General features: G+C 41.4%; 1 protein-coding gene across 1 annotated transcript in view; it reads left to right on the top strand.

The window, feature by feature from the left end:
• The window catches only part of TMEM143 (transmembrane protein 143), a 134818-nt gene that overhangs the window by 79493 nt on the left and 35584 nt on the right, over positions 1 to 19741 (top strand). The window contains exon 7 of the mRNA XM_053690669.1: positions 16071 to 16260. Within this exon, the coding sequence (XP_053546644.1) occupies positions 16071 to 16260 (190 nt within the window). The remainder of the gene's footprint in view (positions 1 to 16070; positions 16261 to 19741) is intronic.

Raw genomic sequence — 19741 nt, 5'->3', positions numbered from 1 at the left:
CTCTAGCAGAGAGAGGTCTGGGGTACTACTTAAACCTTTTTGTGGTCCAAAAGAAGGAGGGTATTTTTCGCTCGATTCTGGACCTAAAGTGCTTAAACAAGTCCCTGTTGGTCCCATCGTTCAAGATGGAGACGATAAGGTCCATTCTGCCCTTAGTTCAAGAGGGACAGTTCATGACTACGATAGACTTGAAGGATGCTTACCTTCATGTGCCAATAAACATGGATAACTTCAAGTTCTTAAGATTCGCGTTTCTGTACCAGCACTTCCAGTTTGTTGCTCTTCCATTTGGTCTAGCTACTGTCCCAAGAGTCTTTACAAAGGTTCTGGGGGCTCTGTTCATGGTGGTGAGATCCAGAGGTATTGCAGTAGCGCCATACTTGGACAACATCCTGGTTCAGGCTCCGTCCTGTCGGCTGGCAGAGGACCATTCAAGAGCCCTTCTTCTTCGATCTCATGGATGGAAGATAAACTTAGAAAAGAGTTCTCTGGTTCCCAGTACCAGGGTGGAATTCCTGGGTACGATAATAGATTCCATATCCATGAGGATATTTCTTGCAGACCAGAGACGCTGCAAAATTACTTCCAATTGTCTTTATGCATTCTTCTTAATTTACCGGCTTTATACTCTGTTCTCCATGGACTCTTGTATCTATATATATGTGAAACGTGATGTGAAATGATATCTATGTTTATATAAATAACACACAGATATTGGTGGTAACAAAAGTATAGTATTGTAGTAACAGTTGAGCATTTAGAGCGAGCTGATGTAGTGATTTACATCATCAGTGATACTCCCTTCACCTCATATATTTAGGGCAATTTATCAACCTAATACTTTTCACAGTATAAGTTGTAATCTATCCTATTTGCATGTTTATGGCCATATGGTCCTTGTTAATGGTTGTTACCTAACTGTTGTTCTAAAAAAGGCAGAAACTGTTATTTGCGAATGCAGGCCAAATATACCGGATATCCAGCGTGATATAATATAATTTACAGCAACATAGCTGAATAATTAATATTAGTAAATTCACATGGTTTCCCAATAGAACCAATAAGATAAAGATAGTGAGGTGGATGGCTACCTACCTCTCACATAGGCTACCAGGTGCCACGGATGTAAGCACTACTTTTGATTATATTTCATATTTATATAAATGTGTTACACAGTATATGTAATGTACCTCTGCTGTTCTGCGCTATGTTAGGGAGAGGGTTTATTTATAACTGCCTAACTGTTACATGTATATAGTTGAAAAGACACGTTATTTATATGCTATGAGAGGGTAATATTTGACTTATTTTACTCTATATCTGGATTGGCTCCATATTCTTCCCCCCTAAGGGTTTTCCCTTAGGCCCTGTTTACTAATGTAAATTAAGGAACACAGATTCCATCGCATTTTCCTATTCATTACTAGATGTTTAATATGAAAAAAAGCGGCACATAATATTCCCCCTCCTATAAAAGGAAAAAAATGAGGAAAGATATGGGCTATGAGTGCTAGCAGGACATACTATTGACCTAGGTTGAGCTTATGGGACCAATATACATTCTATAAAGTAACCTTATTCTTTTTTGAATTTTTATTCTATCTGGACAGATTGTTTGTGAAATTATAGCTTATGCACTCATATGTCTTAATAGATATGTACTGCCTTACTAGAGCTATTCCTATTGTAATTTATTCCCAATGTAATATACACTGTGATGTTTATATTTTATATTGAATTTCCTCAATAAAAATGTATTAAAAAAAAATAAAAAATTACTTCCAATTGTCTTGCCCTCCAGACCTCCTTAAGGCCCTCTGTGGCCCGGTGTATGGAGGTATTTGGACTCATGGTGTCCAGCATAGATATCATCCCATTCGCCAGATTCCATCTCAAACCTCTTCAGCTGTGCATGCTGAGGCAGTGGAACGGCGAGCACTCGGATCTGTCACAGCAGATTTCTTTGGGCTACCGGCCGAGAGAATTGCTCTCTTGGTGGCTCTGTCCAGATCACCTGTCCCAAGGGACATCCTTCTTGAGACCATCCTGGGAGATTGTGACTATGGACGCAAGTCTATCAGGATGGGGAGCCGTTTGGCGTGCCAGGAAGGCACAGGGCCTGTGGACTCGAGAGGAATCTTTCCTCCCGATCAACATTTTGGAACTTCAAGCAATCTTCAGTGCTCTGAAGGCTTGGCCTCTTATGGGTTTGTCCCAGTTTATCAATTCCAATCAGACAACATAACCTCGGTGGCTTACATGAACCATCAGGGGGAAACGAGGAGCTCCCTAACAATGAGGGAAGTATCTCGGATTCTGGAATGGGCGGAGGCCCACAACTGCTCGCTGTCTGCGATCCACATTCCGGGTGTGGACAACTGGGAAGCGGATTTTCTCAGCAGACAATCGTTTCATCTGGGGGGATAGTCTCTCCATCCCGAGGTGTTTGCGGAAATTTGCGACAGATGGGGGACACCGGAGATTGATCTCATAGCGTCCTGACTCAATACCAAGCTACCCACATACGGGTCACGGTCCAGGGTTCCTCAGGCAGAGCTGATAGATGCATTAGCAGTGCCTTGGATGTTCAGCCTAGTTTAAATTTTTCCACCGTTACTACTTCTCCCTCGTATAGTGTCCCGCATCAAGCAGGACGAAGTGTCGGCTATTCTAATTGCTCCATCGTGGCCGCGAAGGATGTGGTTCGCGGACCTGGTGGGGATGTCTTCATCTCCTCCATGGAGGTTACCTTGTCTCAGAGATCTGCTGGAACAGGGTCCTTATGTTCATCAGAATCTAGATTCTCTGAAGCTGACTGCGTGGAGATTGAACGCTTAGCATCTATTATAAGGTGTGGAGGACCTACTTATTCTGGTGTGAAGAGCGTGGATTCCCCTGGCATAAATTCAAGGTGTCCAGGATTCTTTCCTTTCTCCAAGATGGTTTGGAGAATTGACTTGCTGCTAGTTCCTTAAAGGGACAGATTTTGACTCTATCTGTGTTATTGCACAAGAGGCTCGCTGAGCCTGATGTACAGTCTTTTGTTCAGGCTCTGTCTAGAATCAGGCCTGTGTTTAGACCTACCGCTCCTCCTTGGAGCTTAAATCTAGTTCTTAAAATTTTGCAGAGGGCTCCGTTTGAGCCTATTCATTCGGTTGACATTAAGTTACTGTCTTGGAAGGTTCTTTTTCTACTGGCTGTTGCTTCGGCACGCAGAGTCTCTGAGATGGCGGCCTTGCAATGTGAGCCTCCTTACCTAGTTTTTCATGCTGATAAGGCTGTTCTTTGTACTGGGTTGGGTTTTCTCCCTAAAGTTGTGTTTGATCGCAACATCAATCAGGAGATTGTGGTTCCTTCCTTGTTCCTAATCCTTCTTCTTCACAGGAACGATTACTTCATAATTTGGATGTGGTTTGGGCTTTGAAATTCTATCTTCTGGCTATGAAGGATTTTAGACATATTTCGTCCTTGTTTGTTGTCTATTCTGGGAAGCGTAGAGGACAAAAGGCTTCTTCCACTTCCTAATCTTTTTGGTTGAGGAGCATTATTCGCTTAGCTATTGAAACAGCGGGACATAAGCCTCCTCAGAGGATTACGGCTCATTCAACTAGAGCTGTGGCTTCACCTTCAAGAATGAGGCCTCTGTGGAGCAGATTTGTAGGGCGGCTACCTGGTCCTCCTTACATAACTTTTCAAATTTTTACAAATTTGACGTTTTTGCTTCGTCTAAAGCGGATTTTGAGAGAAAGGTTTTGCAGGCTGTGGGGCCCTCAGAATAGGGTCCGCCTCTCTTTTTACCCTCCTGTTTTCATTCAGTGTCCTCTAGAGCTTGGGTATATGTTTCCCACAAGTAATGAATGAAGCCATGGACTCTACTCATATTAAGAAGGAAAACATAAATTATGCTTACCAGATAATTTCCTTTCCTTCTGTATGAGGAGAGTCCACGACCCCAGCACGTTTTCTTCATTGGGCGGACCTAAATTTTTGTTATTCTTCTGGCACCTTTTATACCCTGATATTTCTCCTACTGTTCCTTGTTCCCTCGGCAGAATGATTAAGGGATGAGGGGAGTGATGGATGCATTTAAGACTTTGGCTGGGTGTCTGCCTCCTCCTTGTGGCTAGGTTCTGTATTCCCACAAGTAATGAATGAAGCCCTGGACTCTCCTCATACAGAAGGAAAGGAAATTATCTGGTAAGCATAATTTATGTTTTTTGAAGGATTTAGGTTTTTATTGAAGAGAGCGCAGTATTCCATTGATTTGGCGGAGTGATTTGCATTTCTGGCAGTGATGGTTACTTTGAGCATGTACTTTTATATAAGGAACACTATTTAAACAAGCTGATTTGAGTAGATTTTGGCCCTGACAAAGCCTCAGAATAAATTGTGTCAGATTAGAGAAGAGCAGTGTTACTGCACTGAACTGATGGTTTTAGCTAAAGTATTCAATATTAATTAAATAATTGGTCACAATTGTTAATACCCATTTGATGGCCATTGTCTTAAAAAATCAGAGGAAAAAAAATTATACAAAATGGGCCTCTGTTTCTTCAGCTCTAGAAATGAATGAAAAGGAAGGCCTTCAGATAAGCCTTTTTATTTGAACTGTTTATAAACTGTACAACAAATCAACATACTAGAATCTATGGAAGTAATAGCCGATAACTTTCATTTGGAGTAGCTCCAATTAATCAACCATCAGTTGTAGTGTGGTCTTACACACCATATTTCCTCACACCTAGACAGAGGAACTTTTTCTTTATTTCACTCTTGCTACAATATAATTAAGCTTTGTGACTGACTAAAAACAAACCTCAACACTTAAGAATCGTATAAAGACCTGCCATGATTTGTACACTTGTTATTGTTTTTTTTGCCTGATCTGTTCTCATGGTTGTTTTCGAAATAAAGATATTCTATTCCCTTTCTCCAAATAAGCTCAAGCATGTGTAAACCTACTTAAGCAGGAAGGGGATTTAGGTGGGACCCACCCCCTTATACTTTCAGATGCATTTCTGATTATAAACCTATGATTTTCCTAAATTATTATTAACTTTTGCAAGTGTAATGATAATGTTGTCTTTTGCTTGCAACAAATCATGCAACTTCTACAGAAAAAAATCACAAAGGATACAATTATTATTCTACATTATATTTCTCTTGTAAAGGTGTATCCAGTCCACGGGTTCATCCATTACTTGAGGGATATTCTCCTTCCCAACAGGAAGCTGCAAGAGTACACCCACAGCAGAGCTGTCTATATAGCTCCTCCCCTAACTGCCACCCCCAGTCATTCTCTTGCAGCTCTCGACAAGAAAGGAAGTATCAAGAGAGATGTGGTGACTTAGTTTAGTTTTTACCTTCAATCAAAAGTTTGTTATTTTTAAACGGAACCGGCGTTGTACTGTTTTTACTCTCAGGCAGAAATTGTAAGAAGACTTCTGCCTGGAGGTTTGATGATCTTAGCGGTTTGTAACTAAGGTCCATTGCTGTTCTCACACATAACTGAAGAGTATGGAAAGAAAACTTGGGGGGACGGTCTTCAGATTGCCTGCTTTGAGGTATGTTCAGTATATTTTTTTCTAGAGAGATGATAAGGTCTAGAAAATGCTGACAGTGCCTGCTATATTTAAGGTAAGCCTGATACAGTGATTTAACAACAACTGGGATCATGCTTGCAAAAAAGGGATAATATTCATGTTAATACCTATATTAATTAGTGTAAAAACGTTTGCATGATTTATAAATAAAAATGTTTTTTCTCTGAGGGTGATAAATCTTTATTTGGGGCCTAGTTTCCACATGGCTTGTTAGATTACTCCTAGAAGTACTTTTTTAAGGCCCTCTAACTTTGAGTGCATGGTGGGAGGGGCCTATTTTCGTTTTCAGTCTGAGACATTTAGCTTCTCTGAAGGAGTCCTCTGGCTTATAGGACTACTATAGAGGGTTTTGTTCCTGCAAAAATCGTTTTTAAGGGCAGGTAGGAGCCACAGCAGAGCTGTGGCAGTGTGTTTGACTGTTTGTTAACAGGTTTAATGTTTTTCTAATTAGTTTTTGGTCCTGAGGGGTTAATCATCCATTTGCAAGTGGGTGCAATGCTGCTTTAGTCCCTTATACACACTGTAAAAATTTCGTAGAGTTTACTACTTTTTTCTCCAACATAGGTGTGTCCGGTCCACGGCGTCATCCTTACTTGTGGGATATTCTCTTCCCCAACAGGAAATGGCAAAGAGCCCAGCAAAGCTGGTCACATGATCCCTCCTAGGCTCCGCCTACCCCAGTCATTCTCTTTGCCGTTGTACAGGCAACATCTCCACGGAGATGGCTTAGAGTTTTTTAGTGTTTAACTGTAGTTTTTATTATTCAATCAAGAGTTTGTTATTTTAAAATAGTGCTGGTATGTACTATTTACTCAGAAACAGAAAAGAGATGAAGATTTCTGTTTGTATGAGGAAAATGATTTTAGCACCGTAACTAAAATCCATGGCTGTTCCACACAGGACTGTTGAGAGCAATTAACTTCAGTTGGGGGAACAGTGTGCAGTCTCTTACTGCTTGAGGTATGACACATTCTAACAAGACGATGTAATGCTGGAAGCTGTCATTTTCCCTATGGGATCCGGTAAGCCATGTTTATTAAGATAGTAAATAAGGGCTTCACAAGGGCTTATTAAGACTGTAGACTTTTTCTGGGCTAAATCGATTCATTATTAACACATATTTAGCCTTGAGGAATCATTTATTCTGGGTATTTTGATATGATTATATCGGCAGGCACTGTTTTTGACACCTTATTCTTTAGGGGCTTTCCCTAATCATAGTCAGAGCCTCATTTTCGCGCCGGTATGGCGCACTTGTTTTTGAGGACAGCATGGCATGCAGCTGCATGTGTGTGGAGCTCTGATACATAGAAAAGTCTTTCTGAAGGCATCATTTGGTATCGTATTCCCCTTTGGGCTTGGTTGGGTCTCAGCAAAGCAGATTCCAGGGACTGTAAAGGGGTTAAATATAAAAACGGCTCCGGTTCCGTTATTTTAAGGGTTAAAGCTTCCAAATTTGGTGTGCAATACTTTTAAGGCTTTAAGACACTGTGGTGAAATTTTGGTGAATTTTGAACAATTCCTTCATACTTTTTCGCAATTGCAGTAATAAAGTGTGTTTAGTTTAAAATTTAAAGTGACAGTAACGGTTTTATTTTAAAACGTTTTTTGTGCTTTGTTATCAAGTTTATGCCTGTTTAACATGTCTGAACTACCAGATAGATTGTGTTCTGACTGTGGGGAAACCAAGGTTCCTTCTCATTTAACTATATGTATTTTATGTCATAAAAAAATTTAGTAAAAATGATGCCCAAGATGATTCCTCAAGTGAGGGGAGTAAGCATGGTACTGCATCATCCCCTCCTTCGTCTACACCAGTCTTGCCCATACAGGAGGCCCCTAGTACATCTAGTGCGCCAATACTCCTTACTATGCAACATTTAACGGCTGTAATGGATAATTCTATCAAAAACATTTTAGCCAATATGCCCGCTTATCAGCGAAAGCGCGACTGCTCTGTTTTAGAAAATTCTGTAGAGCATGAGAACGCTGATGATATGGTTTCTGAAGGGCCCCTACACCAGTCTGAGGGGGCCAGGGAGGTTTTGTCTGAGGGAGAAATTTCAGATTCAGGAAACATTTCTCAACAAGCTGAACCTGATGTGATTACTTTTAAATTTAAGTTGGAACATCTCCGCGCTCTGCTTAAGGAGGTGTTATCCAATTTGGATGATTGTGATTATCTGGTCATTCCAGAACCACTATGTAAAATGGAAAAGTTCTTAGAGGCCCCGGGGCCCCCCGAAGCTTTTCCTATATCCAAGCGGGTGGCGTACATTGTTAGTAAAGAATGGGACAGGCCCGGTATACCTTTAGTACCTCCCCCCATATTTATAAAATTGTTTTCCTATAGTCGACCCCAGAAAGGACTGATGGCAGACAGTCCCCAAGGTCGAGGGGGCGGTTTCTACTCTACACAAGCGCGCCACTATACCCATAGAAGATAGTTGTGCTTTCCAAGATCCTATGGATAAAAAATTAGAAGGTCTGCTAAAGATGTTTGTTCAGCAAGGTTCCCTTCTACAACCAATTGCATGCATTGTCCCTGTCACTGCAGCCGCGTGTTTCTAGTTTGATGAGCTAGGAAAGGCGATTATTAGTAATTCTTCTTCTTATGAGGAGATTATGGACAGAATTCGTGCTCTTAATTGGCTAATTCTTTCACCCTAGACGCCACCTTGCAATTGGCTAGGTTAGCGGCGAAAAAATTCTGGGTTTGCTATTGTGGCGCAGAGCGCTTTGGTTAAAATCTTGGGCAGCGGATGCGTCTTCCAAGAACAAATTGCTTGACATTCCTTTCAAGGGGAAAACACTCTTTGGCCCTGACTTGAAAGAGATTATCTCTGATATCACTGGGGGCAAGGGCCACGCCCTTCCTCAGGATAGGTCTTTTCAAGACCAAAAATAAACCTAAGTTTCGTCCCTTTCGCAGAAACGGATCAGCCCCAAGGGCTACGTCCTCTAAGCAGGAAGGTAATACTTCTCAAGCCAATCCAGCCTGGAGACCTATGCAAGGCTGGAACAAAGGAAAGCAGGCCAGGAAACCTGCCACTGCTACCAAGACAGCATGAAATGCGGGCCCCCGATCCGGGACCGGATCTGGTGGGGGGCAGACTCTCTCTCTTCGCTCAGGCTGGGGCAAGAGATGTTCTGGATCCTTGGGCTCTAGAAATAGTCTACCAAGGTTATTCTCTGGAGTTCAAGGGGCTTCCTCCAAGGGGGAGGTTCCACAGGTCTCAGTTGTCTTCAGACCACATAAGAAGACAGGCATTCTTACATTGGGTAGAAGACCTGCTAAAAATGGGAGTGATTCATCCTGTTCCATTAGGAGAACAAGGGATGGGGTTCTACTCCAATCTGTTCATAGTTCCCAAAAAAGAGGGAACGTTCAGACCAATCTTAGATCTCAAGATCTTGAACAAGTTTCTCAAGGTTCCATCGTTCAAGATGGAAACCATTCGAACACTTCTTCCTTCCATCCAGGAAGGTCAATTCATGACCAAGGTGGATTTCAAGGATGCGTATCTACATATTCCTATCCACAAGGAACATCATCGGTTCCTAAGGTTTGCATTCCTGGACAAGCATTTCCAGTTCGTGGCGTTTTCTTTCGGATTAGCCACTGCTCCTAGGATTTTCTCATAGGTACTAGGGTCCCTTCTGGCGGTGCTAAGACCAAGGGGCATTGCTGTAGTACCTTACTTGGACGACATTCTGATTCGAGCGTCGTCCCTTCCTCAAGTAAAGGCTCACACGGACATTGTCCTGGCCTTTCTCAGATCTCACGGATGGAAAGTGAACGTGGAAAAGAGTTCTCTATCTCCGTCAACGAGGGTTCCCTTCTTGGGAACTATAATAGACTCCTTAGAAATGAGGATTTTTCTGACAGAAGCCAGAAAAACAAAACTTCTAGACTCTTGTCGGATACTTCATTCCGTTCCTCTTCCTTCCATAGCGCAGTGCATGGAAGTGATAGGTTTGATGGTAGCGGCAATGGACATAGTTCCTTTTGTGCGCATTCATCTAAGACCATTACAACTGTTCATGCTCAGTCAGTGGAATGGGGACTATTCAGACTTGTCTCCGAAGATACAAGTAAATCAGAGGACCAGAGACTCTTTCCGTTGGTGGCTGTCCCTGGACAACCTGTCACAAGGGATGACCTTCCGCAGACCAGAGTGGGTCATTGTCACGACCGACGCCAGTCTGATGGGCTGGGGCGCGGTCTGGGGATCCCTGAAAGCTCAGGGTCTTTGGTCTCGGGTAGAATCTCTTCTACCGATAAATATTCTGGAACTGAGAGCGATATTCAATGCTCTCAAAGCTTGGCCTCAGTTAGCGAGGGCCAAGTTCATACATCAACCATCAGGGGGGAACAAGGAGTTCCCTAGCGATGGAAGAAGTGACCAAAATCATTCTATGGGCGGAGTCTCACTCCTGCCACCTGTCTGCTATCCACATCCCAGGAGTGGAAAATTGGGAAGCGGATTTTCTGAGTCGTCAGACATTGCATCCGGGGGAGTGGGAACTCCATCCGGAAATCTTTGCCCAAGTCACTCAACCGTGGGGCATTCCAGACATGGATCTGATGGCCTCTCGTCAGAACTTCAGAGTTCCTTACTACGGGTACAGATCCAGGGATCCCAAGGCGGCTCTAGTGGATGCACTAGTAGCACCTTGGACCTTCAAACTAGCTTATGTGTTCCCGCCGTTTCCTCTCATCCCCAGGCTGGTAGCCAGGATCAATCAGGAGAGGGCGTCGGTGATTTTGATAGCTCCTGCGTGGCCACGCAGGACTTGGTATGCAGATCTGGTGAATATGTCATCGGCTCCACCATGGAAGCTACCTTTGAGACGAGACCTTCTTGTTCTAGGTCCGTTCGACCCACTCCAGCTGACTGCTTGGAGATTGAACGCTTGATCTTATCAAAGCGAGGGTTCTCAGATTCTGTTATTAATACTCTTGTTCAGGCCTGAAAGCCTGTAACCAGAAAAATTACCACATTATTTGGTATATCTGTTGGTGTGAATCTGCAGGATTCCCTTGGGACAAGGTTAAGATTCCTAAGAGTCTATCCTTCCTTCGAGAAGGATTGGAAAAAGGATTATCTGCAAGTTCCTTGATGGGACAGATTTCTGCCTTGTCTGTGTTACTTCACAAAAAGCTGGCAGCTGTGCCAGATGTTCTAGCCTTTGTTCAGGCTCTGGTTAGAATCAAGCCTGTTTACAAAATTTTGACTCCTCCTTGGAGTCTCAACCTAGTTCTTTCAGTTCTTCAGGGGGTTCCGTTTGAACCCTTACATTCCGTTGATATTAAGTTATTATCTTGGAAAGTTTTGTTTTTGGTTGCAATTTCTTCTGCTAGAAGAGTTTCAGAATTATCTGCTCTGCAGTGTTCTTCTCCTTATCTGGTGTTCCATGCAGATAAGGTGGTTTTGCGTACTAAACCTGGTTTTCTTCCAAAAGTTGTTTCTAACAAAAACATTAACCAGGAGATAGTTGTGCCTTCTTTGTGTCCTAATCCAGTTTCAAAGAAGGAACGTTTGTTGCACAACTTGGATGTAGTTCGTGCTCTCAAATTTTACTTAGCAGCTACTAAGGATTTCAGACAAACTTTGTCTTTGTTTGTTGTTTATTCTGGTAAACGGAGAGGTCAAAAAGCAACTTCTACCTCTCTCTCCTTCTGGATTAAAAGCATTATCCGATTGGCTTATGAGACTGCCGGACGGCAGTCTCCTGAAAGAATCACAGCTCACTCCACTAGGGCTGTGGCTTCCACATGGGCCTTCAAGAACGAGGCTTCTGTTGATCAGATATGTAAGGCAGCGACTTGGTCTTCACTGCACACTTTTTCTAAATTTTACAAATTTGATACTTTTGCTTCTTCTGAGGCTATTTTTGGGAGAAAGGTTTTGCAAGCCGTGGTGCCTTCCATTTAGGTGACCTGATTTGCTCCCTCCCTTCATCCGTGTCCTAAAGCTTTGGTATTGGTTCCCACAAGTAAGGATGACGCCGTGGACCGGACACACCTATGTTGGAGAAAACAGAATTTATGTTTACCTGATAAATTACTTTCTCCAACGGTGTGTCCGGTCCACGGCCCGCCCTGGTTTTTTTTAATCAGGTCTGATAATTTATTTTCTTTAACTACAGTCACCACGGTAACATATGGTTTCTCCTATGCAAATATTCCTCCTTAACGTCGGTCGAATGACTGGGGTAGGCGGAGCCTAGGAGGGATCATGTGACCAGCTTTGCTGGGCTCTTTGCCATTTCCTGTTGGGGAAGAGAATATCCCACAAGTAAGGATGACGCCGTGGACCGGACACACCGTTGGAGAAAGTAATTTATCAGGTAAACATAAATTCTGTTTTTTCACTGTTTTGCGGTTTATGTGGTAGTTTTTTCCTTTTAAAGGCACAGTACCGTTTTTTATTATTGCTTTTTTCACATTTATTAAAGTGTTTTCCAAGCTTGCTGGTCTCATTACTAGTCTGTTAAACATGTCTGACATAGAGGAAACTCCTTGTTCATTATGTTTAGAAGCCATTGTGGAACCCCCTCTTAGAATGTGTACCAAATGCACTGACCTTTCTATAAGTTATAAAGACCATATTATGGCTTTTAAAGATTTATCACCTGAGGTTTCTGAGACTGACAAAAGGGAGGTTATGCCATCTAGCTCTCCCCACGTGTCAGAACCTATAACTCCCGCTCAAGGGACGCCAAGTACATCTAGCGCGTCCAATGCGTTTACTTTACAAGACATGGCGGCAGTTATGAATCATACCCACAGAGGTATTGTCCAAACTGCCAGGGTTACAAGGAAAGCGGGACAGCTCTGGGGCTAGAACAAATACAGAGCTCTCTGACGCTTTAGTAGCTATGTCTGATATACCCTCACAATGTGCAGAAGTTGAAGCAGGAGAGCTCCTATCTGTGGGTGACTTCTCTGATTCAGGGAAGGCGTTACTTCAGTCTGACTCTGAAATGACAGCATTTAAATTTAAGCTTGAACACCTCCGCGTGTTGCTCAGGGAGGTTTCAGCGACTCTGTATGACTGTGACACCATTGTAGTCCCAGAGAAATTGTGTAAAATGGACAAATACTTTGCAGTGCCTGTTTACACTGATGTTTTTCCAATCCCTAAGAGGTTTTCAGAAATTATTACTAAGGAATGGGATAGACCAGGTGTGCCGTTCTCTCCCCCTCCTGCTTTTAAGAAAATGTTTCCTATAGATGCCGCTACTCGGGACTTGTGGCAGACGGTCCCTAAGGTGGAGGGAGCAGTCTCTACCCTAGCTAAGCGTACAGCTATTCCTGTCGAGGACAGTTGTGCTTTCCTAGATCCTATGGATAAGAAATTAGAGGGTTTCCTTAAGAAAATGTCCCCTCTACTAAATCTGGATCAAGAGACCAGGGATTCTCTTCTCTGGTGGCTATCTCGGGTCCATCTGTCCAAGGGAATGAGTTTCCGCAGGCCATAATGGACTATAGTAACGACAGATGCCAGCCTTCTGGGCTGGGGTGCAGTCTGGAACTCCCTGAAGGCTCAAGGTTCGTGGACTCAGGAGGAGGCCCTCCTTCCGATAAACATTCTGGAACTAAGAGTGATATTCAATGCTCTTCAGGCTTGGCCTCAGCTAGCTGCGGTCAGGTTCATCAGATTTCAGTCGGACAACATCACGACTGTAGCCTATATCAACCATCAGGGGGGAACAAGGAGCCCCCTGGCAATGTTGGAGGTTTCAAAGATAATTCTATGGGCAGAGGTTCACTCTTGCCATCTCTCAGCTATCCATATCCCAGGAGTAGAGAACTGGGAGGCGGATTTTCTAAGTCGGCAGACTTTTCATCCGGGGGAGTGGGAGCTCCATCCGGAGGTATTTGCCCAGTTGATCCAACTTTGGGGCAAACCAGAACTGGATCTCATGGCGTCTCGTCAGAACGCCAAGCTTCCTTGTTACGGGTCCAGGTCCAGGGATCCCAAGGCAGTGCTGATAGATGCTCTAGAAGCGCCCTGGTCCTTCAGCCTGGCTTATGTGTTTCCACTGTTTCCTCTGCTCCCTCGTCTGATTGCCAAGATCAAACAGGAGAGAGCTTCTGTGATCTTGATAGCCCCTGCGTGGCCATGCAGGACTTGATATGCAGATCTGGTGGACATGTCATCCTTTCCACCATGGACTCTGCCGCTAAGGCAGGACCTTCTACTTCAAGGTTCCTTCAAACATCCAAATCTAATTTCTCTACATCTGACTGCTTGGAGATTGAACCCTTGATTCTATCAAAGCGTGGTTTTTCCGAATCAGTCATTGATACCTTAATTCAGGCTCGAAAGCCTGTCACCAGGAAAATCTATCATAAGATATGGAGTAAATATCTTCATTGGTGTGAATCCAAGGGTTACTCATGGAGTAAGGTCAGGATTCCTAGGATATTATCTTTTCTCCAAGAAGGATTGGAGAAGGGATTGTCAGCTAGTTCCTTAAAGGGACAGATTTCTGCTCTGTCTATTCTTTTGCACAAACGTCTGGCTGAGGTTCCAGACGTTCAGGCGTTTTTTTAGTCAGAATCAAGCCTGTGTTTAAACCTGTTGCTCCGCCATGGAGTTTAAATTTAGTTCTTAAAGTTCTTCAAGGGGTTCCGTTTGAACCTTTGCATTCCATAGATATTAAGCTTTTATCTTGGAAAGTTCTATTTTTAGTAGCTATCTCCTCGGCTCGAAGAGTTTCGGAGTTATCTGCTTTACAGTGTGATTCCCCTTATCTGATTTTCCATGCAGATAAGGTAGTGTTACGTACCAAACCTGGGTTTCTGCCTAAGGTGGTATCTAATAAGAATTTCAATCAGGAGATTGTTGTTCCTTCCCTATGTCTTAATCCTTTTTCAAAGAAGGAACGTCTATTACACAATCTTGATGTGGTTTGTGCTTTAAAGTTTTATTTACATGCTACGAAAGATTTTCGTCAAACATCTGCTTTGTTTGTTGTCTACTCTGGACAGAGGAGAGGCCAAAAGACTTCGGCAACTTCTCTTTCCTTTTGGCTAAGAAGCATTATTCGCTTAGCTTATGAGACTGCTGGCCAGCAGCCTCCTGAAAGAATTACAGCTCATTCTACTAGAGCAGTAGCTTCCACATGGGCTTTTAAACATGAGGCCTCTGTTGAACAGATTTGTAAGGCGGCGACTTGGTCTTCGCTTCATACCTTTTCTAAATTCTATAAATTTGATACTTTTGCTTCTTCAGAGGCTATTTTTGGGAGAAAGGTCTTACAGGCAGTGGTGCCTTCCGTTTAAGTTTCCTGCCTTGTCCCTCCCTTCATCCGTGTCCTAAAGCTTTGGTATTGGTATCCCACAAGTAATGGATGAACCCGTGGACTGGATACACCTTTACAAGAGAAAACAAAATTTATGCTTACCTGATAAATGTATTTCTCTTGTGGTGTATCCAGTCCATGGCCCGCCCTGTCATTTTAAGGCAGGTGTTTTTTATTTTTAAACTACAGTCACCACTTCACCCTATAGTTTCTCCTTTTTTTCTTGCTTGTCTTCGGTCGAATGACTGGGGGTGGCAGTTGGGGGAGGAGCTATATAGACAGCTCTGCTGTGGGTGTCCTCTTGGGTGTCCTCTTGCAGCTTCCTGTTGGGAAGGAGAATATCCCACAAGTATTGGATGAACCCGTGGACTGGATACACCACAAGAGAAATACATTTATCAGGTAAGCAAAAATGTTGTTTTTATTAAAAGAACATTTTAGTTTAGTACAGATTAATTGATTTTGGCAATTGTCTGAATAGAACATAAACTAAAAGAAAAACATATTTAAACCAATGCTTGAAACTCTAGGTTTACTATACTATTCCTGATTAGAATACATTCCTCATCTTCTCATTAGTAGTCATATTGAAATCTATTTGCTTCTAATTAAATATCTAATAATCGTTATCACCTAACTTAAACTGACCTGAGCACATAATTCTGTCTTTCAAATGAAGAATCTTTTAAAATGTATTTCATTTTTGGGAAGCAAGAGCATTTATTGAATTCCAGCTTCCTTCACAAACTATTAATAACCTTTGTGGGTCACTGTTTAGTTTTTGGATCTCCATTCCAGATGCTTATGCCATAATTATCGGTGTGTTGTGGATTTTTTGGTTGCTTGTGATGTCTTAAATGATATCCTTTTAATATACTGAAGGTTCTAGGACACAATAAAACAAGGTAGTGAAAATATTGATCTGTGTTAGATTATGGAAACAGACTATTGCTGCTTCCTACATATAAAGCAACTATCTCTGTCTGTTATATACAATTTCTCCTCTGCAGTTTGCTAATATGCCATCTCCTTATTGTTCTGTGATGATGTTTTATGCTGAACAGTTTTTCCCTTTAATACAATAATTTAGCATTTTTCCCTGCTGCACGCAAAGCTGAATTGTGATTGAACCACTGCTTTTCATTTCAGGTGTTTGATCAGAGAAGAAAAGTACATTCTTTGGAGCTTGCTCACATGTTGTATTATAGAAGCACATCTAACAATTCTGAGCTTCTTGGAGCTCTCACTATGAGAGCACAGGAAGAACACGCAAAGGAGGTCATCCTGGCTCACTGCTTCTTGAAGCAACTTAATATCCAAAATAACAGTAATATAACAGGTATGCTGATAAGCTTTTTTTTATCACAGATAATGATACATGATGATACACAGTGTTCTCCACAGAAAATGTTGCCATCCGAGTGGCATTATGAAGTAGCTGGTTGCTTATAGATGTCATTTTAGCTATCTAAAGCCTAAATTCACATCAAAATTTAATATCACAAATGATAATTTGTGCATTAAACATTGAAAAAATATTACTTTTAACTTAATATTGGCTTATATTTTAGGCATATGTTTTGTAAATTCACTCAGGTGGTTTTCCATTAAAGGGACCGTCTACTCCAGAATTGTTATTGTTTAATAAAATAGATAATCCCTTTATTACCCATTGCCCAGTTTTGCATAACCAACACAGTTATATTAATATACTTTTTACCTTTGTTATTATCATGTAACTAAGCCTCTACAGACTGTTCCCTTATCTCAGTTCTTTTGACAGAAATGCATTTTTAGGCAGCCAATCAGTGCTGACTCATAAATAACTTCACAGGAGTGAGCACAATGTTATCTATATGGCACACATTAACTAGCGCTGTCTAGCTGTGACAAACTGTCAAAATGCACTGAGATAAGAAACATAGAAACATAGATATTGACGGCAGATAAGAGCCATAGGCCCAGCAAGTCTGCCCGACCTTACCTAACAGTATAAACTTATCTAGTTCGTAGGATAGCCCTATGCTTGTCCCATGCATTTTTAAAGTCCCCCACAGTGTTTGTTGCTACTACCTCTTGAGGAAGTTTATTCCATAAATCAATCACTCTTTCTGTAAAGAAGTGCTTCCTCAAATTACTTCTGAATCTACTACCCTTTAGCTTGAGCTCATGACCCCTTGTTCTTGAATTTTCCATTTTATGTAAAATACCCACAGCCTCAGTTTTACTAAACCCTTTAATGTACTTGAAAGTTGCTATCATATCACCTCTTTCCCTTCTCTCCTCTAAGCTATACATATTTAGGTCATTGAGCCTATCCTGGTAAGTTTTATTTTTTAGACCATGTACCATTTTGGTAGCCCTCCTTTGCACAGATTCAAGTTTGTTAATATCCTTCTGAAGATATGGTCTCCAGAACTGCACACAATACTCAAGATGAGGCCTAACTAATGATCTATAAAGTGGCATAAGAACCTTACTATTTCTGCTGCAAATACCTCTACCAATACATCCAAGCATTCTGCTAGCCTTACTCGCTGCATTACTACATTGTTTACTAAGTTTTAAATCATCTGAAATAATAATTCCCAAGTCCTGTTCCTCGTCTGTAACAGTCAGTAAAGTGTCATTGAGTCTGTAATTAACATTTGGATTTTTCTTCCCTAAATGCATTATTTTACACTTTGCTGTGTTAAACTTTAGACCCCAGTCATTTGTCCAATCCTCCAATTGTTGTATATCACTTCTCATTTTGTCTACCCCCCCTGGAACATCCACTCTGTTGCAAATTTTTGTATCATCTGCAAAGAGACATACTTTCCCCTGTAGCCCTTTGCTGATATCGCAGATAAATATGTTAAACAAAACAGGCCCCAGAACTGACCCCTGAGGAACACCACTAGTAACAGCCCCCTCTGCTGAATGAACTCCATTTACTAAGACACTTTGTTTTCTGTCCTTAAGCCAGCATTCCACCCAGTTCACAATTTTTGAATCTAGACCAAGGAGATATAGTTTGTGAATAAGTTTATTGTGTGGGACGGTGTCAAATGCTTTGCTGAAATCTAGATATGCTACATCAACTGCTCCTCCCTTGTCTAATACTTTTGTTACATAATCAAAGAAGTCAATTAGATTAGTCTGACATGATCTCCCTGAAGTAAAACCATGCTGATTTTGGTCCTCTAAATTGTTTGTCTTTATGTAAGTCATAATTCTTTCTTTTAAGAGGCTTTCCATTAATTTCCCTACTACTGAAGTTAAACTAACTGGCCTGTAGTTGCCAGATTCTTCTCTACTGCCCTTTTTATGAAGGGGTATTACATTTGCTATTCTCCAATCATCTGGGACAGCTCCTGTTAATAGTAACTGATTAAACAGATCAGTTAATGGGACAGTTAGCACTGATCGAAGTTCTTTTAAAACCCTTGGATGAATATTATCAGGACCCACCTGCCTTTGTAACATTTATTTTTGATAATGCTAACAAAACCTCATCCTCTGTAAAAAGATTACTGTTAAGCTTGTTTCTATTTTGCGTAGCATCCCTTAATGTAGACATTGTATCTTCACAATCTTTAGTGAAAACAGAACAGAAGTAATCATTGAGACAGTCTGCAATCTGCTTATCTCCTTCTATTATTCTACCATCAACTGATTTCAATTTTACTATTCCTACCTTATTTTTTCTTCTTTCACTGATATATCTAAAGAATGTTTTGTCCCCATGTTTTACTGACTGTGCTATCTTCTCTTCTGCATGAGCTTTAACCTTCCTAATTAACTGCTTAGTCTTTTTTTGTTGGAGTCTCCATATTTTCATATCATCATCTGCTTGTGTGTGTCTGTAATTTTTATAAGCTATCTTTTTTGTCTTTACAGCATGTGCTACTTCTTTGGAAAACCAAATTGGTTTCCGCTTTCTTTTACTTTTACAGACATGTCTAATACAGTGTGCGGTTGCATCTAAAATGACACCTTTCACAAATTCCCACTGTTCTTGAACCCCTGTAATAAGAGTTTTCCCCTTTAAATAGTTCTTTAGGTATTCTCCCATTAATGAAAAATCTGCCGTCCTAAAGTCTAAAACTTTTGTTTTAGTCTGGGCGGACAGTTCCTGAACATGAATACTAAACCAAACAGATTGATGATCACTGGATCCTAAGTTCTCACCTACAGACACATCTGAAACTGTATCACTGTTTGTAAGTATTAGATCTAATATAGCTTCCTTACGAGTTGGTTCCTTGACTAATTGTTCAAGTGATTCCCCTAGCAGAGATTCAAGAATATACCTGCTTCTAGCCGATCTAGCAGAAGGAATCTTCCAGTCTATATCTGGCAAATTAAAGTCCCCCAGTACTATAACCTTACCCTTCATGGTCATTTTGGTTATTTCATCTAATAACAGATTGTCCAGTTTTTCATCCTGCAATGGAGGCCTATATACAACCCCTATTCTAAAAACATTTTTATCTCCAATTTCCAAAGTCACCCAAATACTTTCCACCTCATCATTTGTTCCTACAATTTCAGTAACCTTTATATTTTCATTTACATACAAAGCAACTCCTCCACCTTTCTTTCCTACTCTGTTCTTTTTAAATAACCTGTATCCAGGTATGACTATGTCCCAGTCATGCAAATCATTGTACCATGTTTCTGTTATAGCTACTAAATCCAAGTTGTCCCTAGTCATTATTGAAATGAGTTCAGGTAATTTATTTCCTAAGCTGCGAGCATTTGTGCTCATGGCACGAAGAATTTTTCTACTAGAATTTCTAGAATCAGTTTTGGCATGCTGTGGGGGGCAGGTGGAT

Source organism: Bombina bombina, chromosome 8, assembly GCF_027579735.1.
Source record: "Bombina bombina isolate aBomBom1 chromosome 8, aBomBom1.pri, whole genome shotgun sequence".
Taxonomy (NCBI): Eukaryota; Metazoa; Chordata; class Amphibia; order Anura; family Bombinatoridae; genus Bombina; species Bombina bombina.
The sequence above is the reverse complement of the archived record's forward strand: the minus strand, read 5'-3'. Positions and strand labels throughout refer to the sequence as shown.